Here is a 13,618-nt window from a genome sequence, read left to right on the forward strand (position 1 = left end):
GTAGAGTGGTTGTGTATAGAGTTAAACCGTGTGCGCAAACTTGGTGGGGTGGCCAACTCGCTTGCCTGGCCAACTCGCTTATCCAGCACGTTATACAAACCACGCAAATCGAGAAAACTACTGGTTCTGTGCTATTACGGTTCTGTGTAACTGATTCAAAAAACTTGGAGGTACAGTTGCATGAATGAAAGGTTCTAACTACGTATTATACACATGATGGACGTAATCACGATAACTACATAATCTAGGTAAATGCAGAACACATTTAATGATTCTTCTTCTTTCTGCCTCTCTTCTCGCCATCCTTCCTTTTTCTGCCAGTGGTGGTCGAACTATCTGGATGGGCCTCCCTCCACCAAGCTAGATGACTGATTTCGATACGCCACCCGCATTCGCCCTCTCGCCTGAACAACCTGTTAATTCTGCGAATCTGCTCCGTAGCAGCGATTGGCGCGTAGTCACTCGGGGCAAAAAATTCTCGTTCAGCATCGCCTCGAAGTGCGGGACTTAGTCAAGAGAAGAAGTATTTTGATTCTCGAAGACGAGAAACATCCCAGCCACCCTTCTTAGGGATTTGAGGAAACTCCAAAGGCAACCAAACCTGAATCGTGCTTTTGTCGGCAGCAATGCGAGAGGGTGGTTTCTTCTTCCCATGGAGGCCTCCACTCTGAGGATCTTTTGCAAGATCCTCTGCATCGTTTTCAACAAGATGCATGGTTGATTCGGTGGTGGTGCAAGGCTCTGCTATCCCATCCAGAACATCGCCTCTGATCTCCGTTTGCCGTTCTGCCGATTCTTTTTCTTTTGTCTCACCGAGTAATTGGAGCCGGAAAGAATGGAGTGCCTTCGGATCCTGGTTCGCGAGCCATATGCTGGTGGGTGTCTCCATCTCTTCACCCTCTTTCCTTTGCTTGGGGTCTTCGCTCTTTAGCAACTCTTGCCGTTTGGCCTCTAGTGCAACTTCTTCAAATGAAGCATCCGCTCGGGCCGACCAACTGACTCTTGTGGCTTGTCCTCCAGTTTTTCGGTTTTCCATCCTCCATTTGATTATCTTCCGTCCAGCCTCTGAATGGTTGACAACAGTAGCGCGATACATCGCCCCTGCATAGCGTGCGGAGAACTCTGCAGCAAGACGAGCGATGATGTCCTCACTATGCATGCGTACAAACGCATCGCGAAGGATTATATTCAGGTTTGGGATATCAGATGCGTGTGTCCAGAAACTGTCATGTACAGCCGCAAAATCGAGACCCATTTCGTTGGCTTTCAACGCTGACAGCGTCATGTGCGTGGCATCCAGAGAATGAATAAAGTTGGGAGGAAATGCTTGCAGTTGTTTACGCTTGTCAACCTCGTCCTGCTGTGATTTCTTTGCGACGGTGATATCCTGAATCTTGGTCCTGATTTTTTGGACGGTATCTTTTCTGTACGGCTGCACAATGGGCATCTTGAGAGGGGACGTCCAAATGATGCTGGTCTTAAACTTCTCCATATTCTTGTTTAGCTTGCTGATCTGGAGCGTAGTGACCTTTTTGGGGGCAGCAAACTTCGGGTCATATAGCACTACCGCAGGATCCATTCCCTCAAATCGTTCCTGAATCCGTTTGATTTGTTCAGCAGAGATCGATGTTGTGATACGATCACCGCATTCGCCCAGCCAGTATTGGATTTCTTGTGCGCCGTTGAAAATCTTGCCCAGTGCTTCGAAAATCCTTTGTGCAACGTACAAAGCAACAACTCCGAGTGACTTCACCTTGTCCGTAGGCTGAAAATGGGGGAAAAGATTGCGAAGCTCATCTTGAACCTGTTGCTTCGCTCCCATGAACGTAACACCATACACATTGGTCATGACCGTCCGTTTGACGACCTTTCGAGAAATGTGTCCATCTATGAAGTTCGCAACAGGTAAACCTTTGCTGGCATCCTTAGCAACCATTTCTTTCACGAGCTCCGCAACACCGGTGTAGATGTCCTGAGGTCTATCCGAAGGCTCAAGGTTGACTTGGCGAGCGCCAGCGTGGTCGCCGCCCAAGGCCGCGTAATGCTGCAGTCCATTGCAGGTTCCATCCTGATGAACAGGTAGTTGTGATACAAAGCGGGTCGGATCAGGTAGGTCGAAAGCGTTCTTTAACTCAATGCAGCATGCTAAGCATTGCCACGGATCTTCGGCCTTGGTCCACCATCGCTGTCCCTCTAGGGGCTGACTCGCAGAATCGCAAATCTCGCTCATGTGGTCCATGGCGAACTGCTCACGTTCTCGCAAACTTGCCTTGTCGAAACCGTACAAGTTGGCAAGATGGATCTTTAGCCACTGCAAGCCAACAGCACCAAGCTCTTTGCCATGTGCAAACTTAAGAAGACCTCTTGAGAGATCTGAGCCAATGTGGTTAAGAATAGGTGGTATTGGGTACGCTCGGCCTCGGAAATCCACACTGTGAGGAAAGTAGATCTTTTTCTCGTTGGCATACGCTCGGGCAGTCTCAAGCTGGAAGTTTTGAAAGCATCTTTGGGAATGAAGGCCACTAATTGTGTCTTCATACTCCTGAAGGGCTTTGTTCCATCGTGATCGTTCTTGGAATGAAGCTTCCGCAGAAGGTTCAGAGGGGCGCTTGAGACTTGTGATGGCGTCCTCACCAACTAAAGATCCAATGCTCTCACCAGCGTTCCAAGCACGAGCCATCACGTCGAAGACAGGAGCGTTGATCTGCCAGGGAACTTTTCCTAGAACATCAAGGCCGGCCATTACTTTGGACATGTCACCGTTTTCTATGGCCAGCTTAGCATACGCCCGCTGGGCAGCATCACCACCTTTTTGACGAACAATTTTCTGTGGCACAGTATAGTATCCACCATCTTCAAAACTTGACCACGGCTTTGGTTCAACTACCATCGGCAGCCGGACCGTTTGAATGCTATGAACAGAGTCTGTACGCATCTTGGCCATGAGCTCGTGATGTGGCACTAGGAAACCGAGCTTTTTGCCTTGATGGAATCCAACCTGGTGATGAAAAGCAGCCATGCTACGAGAGACTGATTTGCCGGTTCTCGGGTCTTTCGCCGTCACCACAAGAGTTGCTGACTGAAGTAACTGTTCGATGCACATAGCACCAAGCTTTGTCCGAGCCGAGATAGGCATGTTGACCTTCTCAAACTCAAACATGTTACTCTTCACCTTTTGGGTTTCTTTTTCTGTGGATGATGTCGAACCTGATTTGGCAAGCGTGCTGACCAAGTTTAAGCGGGTTTGTTTACGCTGCTTTTTAAGAAAAGTGTCTCGGCGAGTTTGGGTTTCGGCATTGAGGTAGTCCTCAATGTCGTTACCCACGGCAATTGACAAGGCCGATATCTTGAGAGCAGAACTGTCTTCTCCTTTTCCTTTTACCGCAGATTGAGTGGCACGGGCAACTGTGATAGCCGCTAATTTCTCGGGCTTGCATCGCTCTAGCCAAACTCCATATGTGTGGGCGTCGTCTCGCGTTGTGGCTTTTGGAGGTTCTAACAAAACTTGCTTGGCATGCTCAATGCGCTTCTTGAACAATGGTATTAGGGCGGTGTACCAGCTATACATCATGGCTTGAATAGGCTTTGTGTTCATGACGCCATGAATGCCAATTTCCTGCAGTTTCTCGTCCTCAGCTTTCCATCTCTTGACAGCGGCTTCCATACCATCCTGCTCCATCTGAATCTGTCGTGCGTATGCGTATGCTTGATCCTTCTCCTCTTGCGTGCCCTCCATGTCGTGTGGGTAGGGGACACAGTCTCCATGATCGAAGACATTGAGTGCCTGTTTCAGCGAGTCTAAACCCATGCCTTTCTGCTTGACAGGCTTGATTTCCTGTGCAGGATGTGGTACTAGGCCGTGGGCGATAAGATTGGTGCGGCCGTCTGGTGTGCTGACATGGAGATGTTGAACCTGCTCAACCGTCGGAGGCTCGTTGAATGACTCGGGCTGTAGACGAATCAAAAGATCCCACTCTTCGTCGGAAAAGTCGGGTGAAGCATTAATGCTGTCAACAACATGCTCACCGTACTCGCGCGCAGTGGCAATGTGTGCTCGAACAGCATCCTCTGCGGCGCTGTCATCGAGGAAGTGCATTGCGGAACGTATGAGAGTGACAAATGTCTGGGCACTGGGCTGAACGCCCTGGCGCAGCATCTTGGCTTTGTACCAAGTCTGTATCTTTTTCATTGCCGAGGATTTGTCTTCGTATTGGCCCAAGTCCAAGAGGGTCTGGAGGTAGACGTTATGTGCGTCAATCACTTCGGGTGCATCTGGTCTGTATATAGTCATGAGTCGGTTGACAATTACAGCGGCACGATCCACACGACCGACCCGTAGACAGGCATATAGGTTTTGGTGTAGCTCGGTAGGGTCGCTCCCGACACCGGGAACGGCTCGAAGTTGTGGCATCGAAGCCAGTGAATCGTGAACGACAAGGGGTTCGGTAGAATCCCATAGCGGTAGGCGGGAGAGGTCTGCGTGGGGTGGATGACGGCCAAAGGCTTGGGTGAAAGGATTGAAGGAAAGCGAGGAGGGCGGCGGGGGCTGCAATTCTGCCGTCGTAGCGAGCGAGCGTGTGTCGTGACGAACTGCCGCAGGAAGAGCAGCAGATATTGAGGAAGAGAGGGGGAGGGACAGTGACGAGCGACGTTGTCGACGTCGTGTTGTCGAGTCGTGTGCGCTGCGTCTTGCAGCCATCGAAGGCGTCTGCGAATGCGCTCGTGACAGTGCGGGACACAACCATGGCAGCGTCAGTTGGTCGGAAAGAGTCGTGGGCGTCCTAAAGGCATCTCTGCGCAATTTGCGTCCCGCTGCCCGCGTAAGCATCGTGCCCAATGCCTACTGTCGTCTCGAAGCGTGTACTGGGGAGGGGTGTGGGTATCTAAACAAAATCGACGCCGAAAGAACAGAAAAAAAGGAAAAGGAACCCCCAAGATGCTTCAACGCCAGAATATGAATCGGACAGGTTGCGCACGCAGAGGAAAGGCGAGAGGCGGCATGTAAGTGAATGAAGGCAAGACGGCGGCCGACATGGATGAAGATTCTCGATCCAAAAAATCTCCAGCCCTGTCGAAGCGTCATGGCGAATGGGGCATGGCGCCGAGCCCTTCCGAGCCCCGCTCGCCACCTGCGCCACTTGCACCACCACCAGTACACATGCAACTGCTTATTGAATAGTATTACATAGATAGTAGTACTAGTACTGCGTGTACTACGTCTACAAGACATGAATCCAATCACAACAATAACGACATGATAGTAATGAGAATAGTAACAACTGGTATTCGACATACATGATACTTGGCTTTTTGCCCTAAAAATCCTCATCGCCATCAACGTGGTCAACGGATACTTTGGCAGTCCTTGTGCTCGCATGATCCTTCGCTGATGCCGTCTTGGTTGACAGTCCGTCCACTAGGAGTAGCTTCTCCAGCTGGTCGTCGATGGGTGCATTGAACATCTCCGTCTCTCTACTCTCATCCTCCTCCCAGTCCTCCTTGTCCTCGTTTCCAAAGCAAAACAAATCACCTGCCTCGCCCTCAATCCTCTTCCTGTGCTTCCCTTTTACCCGCTGGCAGCCACCAATCTCTTGGCGGAATTCGTCGGCATATGCTTGTGCAATCGCCGACACATTGGCAGCTGGAATGTGCTGGCCATTGTAAAGTAATCGTGGTAGGTGGGGAATTTCGGGAAGATCGCCATCAAAGGGCAGGGCTTGGTGGAGAGGCACTGCGTCAGCCATGGCAGATGGCTCCGCGTTTTGGAGCACGCGCGGCGATTCTTCCGAGCGGACAAATGCTTCTTCCTTGTCCATTGTGGATGTTTGCTCATTGGCACCTGTCAATGGCCTACTAAACTCCTCTGGAGCATGATACAGCTCGTTGTGTATTGTGACTAGTGAATCAGACATGACTGCAGGGTATAGCAGTGAGTAGCCCCGGGCTCGCATGAATTCAAGCATATACTCGGTCCAGGCTGGCAACGTCTCTGACACCAGCTTCTTCCGAGTTGCGTGCTTGACTGAACCTTGATATTTGGTTACTCGGTTGCTCAGGAACGAGTGCAGCTCGGCCCACTTGTCGCCTAGGAACAGTGTCGCGTGACTATTTGGAGCCTGCCATAAGAACGGTGCGCTCTTGGCTTTGGGAAACAATTTCTTATATCGATTTGTGTTCATATCACCAACCTCGGGGGGCTCCAGCCTTGCCTTGTTGTCCAAGAGCATCGGTGGCAGCTCAAGGCTTACACCCATTAGATCCCCGTAGTCATAAGCGCCATATCCAGAGTACTTGTATTCCAAGAGCGTATACTTGACAAAGTGAAAGTACTGCCGTGCGACTTGCGCCTGTGAAGAAAGCAGGAGCACGTGCGAGTTGGTGGTGCTCGCGGGGTAGAATAGCTCCAGTAAGCGTATCGCCGACTCTTGCTGGCTGTGTCCGTTGTCCGCGATGCGCCGTCTGATGGTGAGTCCACCTCCGAGGCCGTGCTCGTTGCCGTTTGGTGGCCACTCGAACTTCTCCATGTGTTTTTTCACGGACGCGTCGAGCTCGGCCGGTAACTCGATGATGATGCGAGGCGGTCTCAGGCCACTGTAATCAGCGTCTTTGATCGACTTGAGCAATCGCATAACGCTCGAAGAATGTGGCGGAACCTGTATCAAAATGTCTACGACCGGGTCATGCCATCGTTTCAGTGAGCCAGCATCGAGTCTGGTGACCCACGTGAAATCGTCGAGCCTGTCCTTGGGCACCTGGATGAGAGGCATGTGCAGTGTGCTGGCCTTGGTCTTTAGTGCCCGAACAAAGAAAGCGTCCTCTGACTGTGGGTCATGGAAGAAGGCAGCCTGGGGGTGAAGGAAGGCTTTGATGTGCGACAGAGCTCCTTGCACAGCCAGCTCAGCGCGCGCATCTGTGCTATACCTATAGATGCTATGTCAGCAGCAAGCCCGTGGAGCGGTCGTATAAGCTGGACAGACGTACTCTGCATAGTCTGGGCGCGCATCGTGCCACACGGCGGGGCACTCGGTCTTGTCTATGCCATTGATGTGCAGCAAGTCGTCCAGGGGGATGTCGTCCCTTCCCATGAAGGCTACATGGACGTGGTTCCTGTTCCACTTGGACATGTCGCACGCCAGAGACAGCAGCACCGAAATGCTCTTGAGGCTTGACACGGCAAAGAGGACGTTGCTGTTATCCTGGTCATAGCCGCCCGTCGACGAGGCCGACGATCGCAAGGAGCTGGCGAGGCGGAAGAAGCGGACCTGTCCATCGTAGACATGAGGTGTAGGGTCGCCGCGCTTGGGCTTGCGCACGCCTGGCGGTGGGCCGGTGGGCTCGTCGTTGTCATTGTCGTCGTCGTCGTTTGCGCTCGGATTCTGGTAGTACGTCGAGGTCGTGGGTGGGGTCAAGGTCGAGGGGTATTTCTGCTGCTGTGCCAGGCCACCATTGTAGTCGTCGGCAGGGGCGTGGAAGAGATAGTAGAGTAGCAGCAGGCCCGTCACGGCCAGCAGCGTGCGCCGCCGTCGCCAGCGCAGCGGGTGGCTCCATGCGGGCCAGCCGGACTTGCGCGCTGGCCTGAAGCGGCGGTCGTCGTCCTTCTTGCCCAGTTCCTCGTCGGCGGCCAGCATCGTGTTTCTGAACATGGTGTCGCCTTCTACCGCGCAGAGACGCCGGGCATCATGTTGGACGGGAATGCGCGTGCAGCAAGGTTTGGGATGACGCGACGGCGCAGATGGACTCGTGCCACGGTGCTGCCACTACGCATGTGTGCACATACAGTATATGTGTACTTGGACGGTTCAAAAATAAGCAATGTCGGTTATCATTGACGAGGATACGCGCGAGGTGGGCCAGGGCACAATGCCGGCGGGTGGGGCACTGGGTGCATGGTGCACTACGATGCATACATACATAGTACTTACTCATTGTACTTGGTTGGGTAGGGCCATATATACTACATACTACTACGTACGTACGTATTGTTGCTGCTACAACTACTACTTACTATCATCTCCCATCTCCCAGCCCTATGCATCCAACCCTCACGCCTTCTCGTGCTCGGCCAATCGCTCGTCTGCCGCCCTCAAGGCCTCGCGCAGTATCCGCTCGTTCCGTGGCTTGAACACGACCTTGTACGCTCGGCACATTGTCACCAGGCTGGTCGGGTCTGCGCTGCCTCGCACCGGGTGCACATCCACCTCCGAGTCCTGCACAATCTCGAAGCTGTTCAACAACCTCAAAAATACCAGGTACAGTTCGCGATTGGCCAGCAACGAGCCTGCACACATCCTGTACCCGAGCCCGTACGTGTGCAGCGGCGCGTCGGGCTGCTCGAGCCAGCGCTCTGGCCGGAATTCATCTGGGTCGCTCCAAATGTCCGTGTCTAATGGCACAGTCAGCATTGCTCGCTCCCCTCTCCTTCTTCGCCCCACAAAACCACTTACCCATGTTGCACGCCCATGCGTTCAGGTATATCGTGCTGCCTGTCGGAATGAGCTTGCCGTCGTACATCACGTCCTTGACCGTTGCCCGCGGAAGTGCCAGTCGTAGGACAGTGTAGTACCGCAAGCACTCTCGAACTAGCGCCACAATGTATCCGCACTTCTGATCATCATATGCATCCGCTAGGGGCTCGCTCTCCGTGTAAAATTGCCTGATCTCTCGAATCGCTTTCTCCTGGATGTCTGGTCTCTGGGCAAGCAGGGCCACACTCCATTGGACCAGTGTTGTAATCGTGTCCAACCCTCCGGACAGCATCGTCAAACTAATTGATGTCAGTTCTTCCTTGTTTAGCGCCGCGTCTTTGTCTTGGATGATGTTTGCCTGGATGCATGGCTTATGGATGCCCTTGGCCATGCGTTCGTCCAGGTCGCGGTTCAGTTTGGTCAAGTACACGTCTCTGCGATTACGGTACTCTTTTGCCGACCTCGTACCGAAACTGAAAGGATTCAGCCTTAGTATGGGAATATAATCCTGCAGGTTTCCAGTAGTGCTGCGAAACTTTGAGATTGCGGCCTCGACTTCACAGATCTCGTGGAACATGGGATCATGTCGACTGCCCATTCTAGTTCCCCAGTTGAGTGTCAATGCAAGTGAGAGAGATAGACGCTCAATCATGGGCATTGGGTCCACGCCCTCCGTTCCGGCTTTGCCTGATTCGAAAGCATCTTTCACAAATTCCTTCGTCTCTAGGTCAAGATGGCCTATGTACGTTGCGATGGAAGGCTTATTCAGCGCAGACGCAGCGCCCTTTCTCCGGCGCTTGAGCGAGTCGCTGAAGGGCGAGGTGCCAATCGTCGTGCCAGCAGTGTTGGAAAGCACCTACATCACTCAGTCAACTTGTCCTAACCCATATTTGATCAACTCACCTTGTGAAAAGTCCAGAAAACAGGCCTTGAGCTTAGCGCTTGACTGTTGCTGCCAAATAATTTTCTTGCAGCCTCCGCACTGTTCACCACAATCACTGGCTCGTTTCCAAGCTGAATCTGGTACACTGCACCAAATTGCTTACTCCATTCGCGGTACTTTTCCGCCGCGTTGTACTTGATATCGGGAATGTTACCCACCAGTGGCCAGTTTCTTGGTCCGGAAAACCCCTTGATGCGTCGGGAGTATCGAGCATACTCGTTGCTGACAATGTACAAGACGGGAATTAGAATCGATCCGAGTACGAGAGATCGAATTGGATGATCGGCCAGTTGCGAGGACAAAAGCTCAATGATGATAGAAATCATGACGGCGACTGACGTTCCGTATTGCCGGGGATATCAACAGACACAGAGAGAATTTTGTGTGCACGCTAACAATCATTACATCAAGGACGGTCGACTTTATGCCTTTTTTTTACATTGTCTCTTCTATGCGCCACTTGCTACAGAAGGTAAGTACTCTGGGGTTCCCAGATAACGAGGCCCGCTACCAATGCGGGGAAGACAGCCCGGCACTGCAGAGCGCGGAATTAACGACAAGAAGCGGAATGCTGCGCGTGCAACCAGTACGTCATCACGCCATGGTTTCCTGCCTCGCCCTAATAACAATTCCATACGGATTGCGGTTATCACAACAACAACATATAATCTTCTCCTATCTCTTGCAGCAAATCACGGGACAATGGCTACGGCTGGATGCGCAACCACCCAGTTGTCTTCTTGTCCCGACTAGACAGTTGCATATAAGTCGTCCTGGAAGCTGATCTGAGCCCATAACAAGCACATCCGCGCATGGACTTGTCATAAGAGATTTACCCATGATATGGGGGCGGCCGTATAAGCGAGTTGACTTGTAAGACTTCATGGACAAAAGCATAGCAGGTTCACCACTACTGCTGTCAAGAGATGTCCATCGCAATATACCCGGAGTCTGTCGGTACTTTGACTGTGCCGACTGCTGTCTTGAACATGACGCCTAGAGGCTCTGAGGAAATTGCCGGCAGATCCTTCGATAGCCGACACTCCGCACCATGTTATCATTAGGCAGGGCCAAAGGTTCCCTTGCCATGGCTTCCAAAGCAAAGATTCAAATTTCCCTCTTATTACTCAAGTGTCAGAATTCATCTTTGAACGCCGATTCGTTTGTTGATTAGAAGAAGGCGTTGTTCACATCACACGCCTAACTTCAATTTGTCCCTTTTCTGAGTCTCAGGACCAGGTCTGCTCCCTAGAGCCAATTTTCATGTCGGCAGCTTTACGTGACATATTTGGATGCGAAATGAGGGGCAGGTGGCTGAATGAGAAAGAAAAGGCGATAACGACATGCTCAGATGGATACTTCCCTAGAATTGAAGAAGTCTCGATCTTCAGTCACATGAAACAATGAATACTATCGGACAGGGGAAACGAGTTACAACACGCAAGGTGTGTAATGCTGGATCTAGAACGACTGCAAACATCCAGTCAATTGCACATGATGCAAAGGTCAAACGCTGCACAGCTCCAAGGCCGCCATTGCGAATGACACCTCGATCGTAGTGACACACGCGACCGCTAACGCATGGACAAATCACGAGGAATACTGAACAGCGTCAATGCCCACGAAGTCCATCCACAGAGCACCAATGAGCGGGGCCTCATAAACGTTTGCTCATTTGATATAAATCACTTCCCTGTCCAATTCATGTACGCCTCTTGACAGAGCATACCCTATACTCGCATTGAGGTACAGAATTTGAATCGACATACCCTTTTGTCATTAGCGCTAACGCTCTCTCTTCTCAACATATCATTCGAGTCTCCACATCAAGTTCACGAGCGCAAGTCTGAAGGGAGCAACAGACACTACATGAGGGAAACTATAGGCTTCACAAGACCTTTGCTGGAGAAGGATATCGACGAGTCAGCCGACCAATCTATCAAACAATTTCCTTTTGCTTCCATCTTCGATGAACCACAGGGTTATTTTGAGGAAGAGATAAAAGACACCAAGAACTGGGACACTTTGCATAGATACCATGATGCTCACAGTCAACAATTTGGAGATGCAAACGAGGTCGACCAATCCAACATGGCGGAAAGCAGCTTCGATAAGAATGGACCAACGGCTTTTGACCAGAATTCTTTTGCCCAAATATCGCACTCAGCTCCTGGGATGGACACCACTCTTCCACATGGCCTAGAGAACTGTATTGAACGCATTGGCCCGAACGTCCTAGGCCACAAATCGAGGAACGAGTCTTTCCAGTCGTGTATGTTCCATCGCAGATCCTTTTCTGGCGAAGAGCCCTCATTTGCTCCCATACTCTCTGTCCAACCACCCTCGTCGAGACACAGCAGTGCACCTCCACATATTCCAAGTCAGCACTACGGTCCGTTTCTTGGCAGATTTCGAACCTCGGAAGACGCAAAAGTATACCGCCGTGAAAAAATGCGTTTTGGAAGAAGGCCTTGGAGAGATCCCGGTAGCGACCCTACAATCGCGGAGACTGAACACAACCGTGCTTTTCACGTAGAGCGCATATACAACGCCATGATTTGTGGAGATTTTGCACGAGACAACGCGAAGTCTACCGCTTTGAAGAGATGGGTTCACGAGCCACATTACTCATCGGATCTTGTCGAAGCATATGCTCACAAGGTATTTGATTGCTTGCTTGAACAGGTCAAAATGGGGTTTCGAGGCTGGAACCAAAGTGACTATGTGAACGATGAGAGAAAGGGCGAAGATGACGACAAGGACATTGACTGTGCAGGCCGTTTGGGTAAGTACAAGAGCTGATTGAAATTCCAAAGAGATGGTTGCTGACTTGGCAATTCTAAGAGAACATCATTGCTGCACTACAGCAAGAAAAATCGATTTGTGAGAACGTCATGAGTTCGGCCTGGCAAATACGCATGTTTGTGAACGCACCCAAGGCGTACGCTAAGCGCAAGGATCAGAATCGTGTAGGGAATAGCAAGCGACCAAATGCAAAAAGCAGTGAAGGCACAGAAGGTAAATCACGTCCATCAAAGAGGCGGAGAAACACGGTGCAAAGCAAACAGCCAGAACAGCGTTCACTGTTGACCGAGTCTGGATTGTCGCGAGGCTCACTCCCTCGGCAGCAGCATCAGTCACATTACCGGCCGGCTACGGAGAGGCCACCAGAACCAGGGTTAGCCGCACGGGAGCCTTCCATTCATTTTCCTTCTTATTCACATGGCGGTACCTTTGGAAACCAAGGGGCTATCGCCTTGGCGTCAGCGACATCATCGAGGCAGGTTCCTCCGACTCCTCGGCAGGGAAGTCACTATCACATCGCATCCATGCCAGTGGTGCAGCAACCCCCCTTCTCCCCTCTGCCAATCTCACCCGGGACCATAACTGAGTCGCATACACCAGACGATGCGAGGCTAGCGACCATAGTCCACAGCTACAGCGGGTGGAAGGGCGCGCCTCAGTCTGACTTTTCATTCGACACATCTCAACAGCTACACAATGCCGATTATACAATGATCAGAGACGACCAACAACGTAGCCAGCCTTTTGCCGGTAGCAGTACGCCTAGATACGACAATGCGCTGGATCAGCCTCCTTCTCCGATGGGGATATGTCTCACCGACACGGACATTATTCCATCGCTTCCAACGGAGGAGTTACAAGACGACATCTTTCAGCAGTATTGGGCGCAACACCATTCGGATCTGCAGCAATCCCCGTATACCCCAGGAGAACAAAAGCATCATTGACCCGCCGAATTATTTTAGGTGTGTTTCCCTTTGCGGGCGGATTACTCGAGTGCGGCATAGGTGATTGGTCCTTGAATTATTGTTATGCTTTCTTTGGTTCATGATATTTTTGACGCTTTGGACGACTTGCAACCAAGCTGTTTGCGGCATGTTTCATATACCAAGATGCTCTGTATACTAGTAGTTCTTTTTCGGTTTCTTTTGTATGGCAATTGCGCACATTCGAGCAGAGACAACGATTGACTCGAATTGTATATATCGACACAGGTGTTTAAGCTCGTAGGTGGGAAGGAACATTGTGGAGATGTACCATGATTTCTGCAGTTTCATTCTTATCCAACAGTCTGTTTCTAGTAATATATATATAACGTGTTTCACCACCGAGCGCCGCACCCCACCGAGCGCCGCAGTTCCCCCACTAAAACAACGTCGCAATACTTCTTACGCAACACCACCAC

The 13,618-nt window shown here is 51.3% G+C and overlaps 5 protein-coding genes across 5 annotated transcripts; 1 reads left to right on the forward strand and 4 right to left on the reverse strand.

The window, feature by feature from the left end:
• Nucleotides 1-511: 511 nt before the first annotated feature.
• Nucleotides 512-4,828, reverse strand: COCCADRAFT_9955 (uncharacterized protein; the record flags this gene model as incomplete). The annotated part of the gene is made up of 1 exon (XM_007720051.1): nt 512-4,828. The coding sequence occupies one exon, from the start codon at nt 4,826-4,828 to the stop codon at nt 512-514; it is 4,317 nt and encodes a 1,438-aa protein (XP_007718241.1).
• A 55-nt stretch (nt 4,829-4,883) lies between these two features.
• Nucleotides 4,884-5,066, reverse strand: COCCADRAFT_111659 (uncharacterized protein; the record flags this gene model as incomplete). The annotated part of the gene is made up of 1 exon (XM_007720052.1): nt 4,884-5,066. A coding segment is annotated over one exon (183 nt), but the record flags the coding sequence as incomplete, so codon positions are not given.
• Nucleotides 5,067-5,315: 249 nt separating this feature from the next.
• On the reverse strand, nt 5,316-7,643 carry COCCADRAFT_111668 (uncharacterized protein; the record flags this gene model as incomplete). The annotated part of the gene is made up of 2 exons (XM_007720053.1): nt 5,316-6,921; nt 6,982-7,643. 2 exons carry the CDS (start codon nt 7,641-7,643, stop codon nt 5,316-5,318), a joined length of 2,268 nt encoding a protein of 755 aa, XP_007718243.1.
• Nucleotides 7,644-8,042: 399 nt separating this feature from the next.
• Nucleotides 8,043-9,734, reverse strand: COCCADRAFT_111657 (uncharacterized protein; the record flags this gene model as incomplete). The annotated part of the gene is made up of 3 exons (XM_007720054.1): nt 8,043-8,383; nt 8,445-9,321; nt 9,369-9,734. 3 exons carry the CDS (start codon nt 9,732-9,734, stop codon nt 8,043-8,045), a joined length of 1,584 nt encoding a protein of 527 aa, XP_007718244.1.
• Nucleotides 9,735-11,391: 1,657 nt separating this feature from the next.
• COCCADRAFT_53862 (uncharacterized protein) lies at nt 11,392-13,130 on the forward strand (the record flags this gene model as incomplete). Its single annotated transcript, XM_007720055.1, has 2 exons — nt 11,392-12,193; nt 12,253-13,130. Coding segments are annotated over 2 exons (1,680 nt in total), but the record flags the coding sequence as incomplete, so codon positions are not given.
• Nucleotides 13,131-13,618: the final 488 nt, after the last annotated feature.

The sequence above is a fragment of the Bipolaris zeicola genome (assembly GCF_000523435.1).
Source record: "Bipolaris zeicola 26-R-13 unplaced genomic scaffold scaffold_389, whole genome shotgun sequence".
In the NCBI taxonomy this organism is placed as follows: domain Eukaryota; kingdom Fungi; phylum Ascomycota; class Dothideomycetes; order Pleosporales; family Pleosporaceae; genus Bipolaris; species Bipolaris zeicola.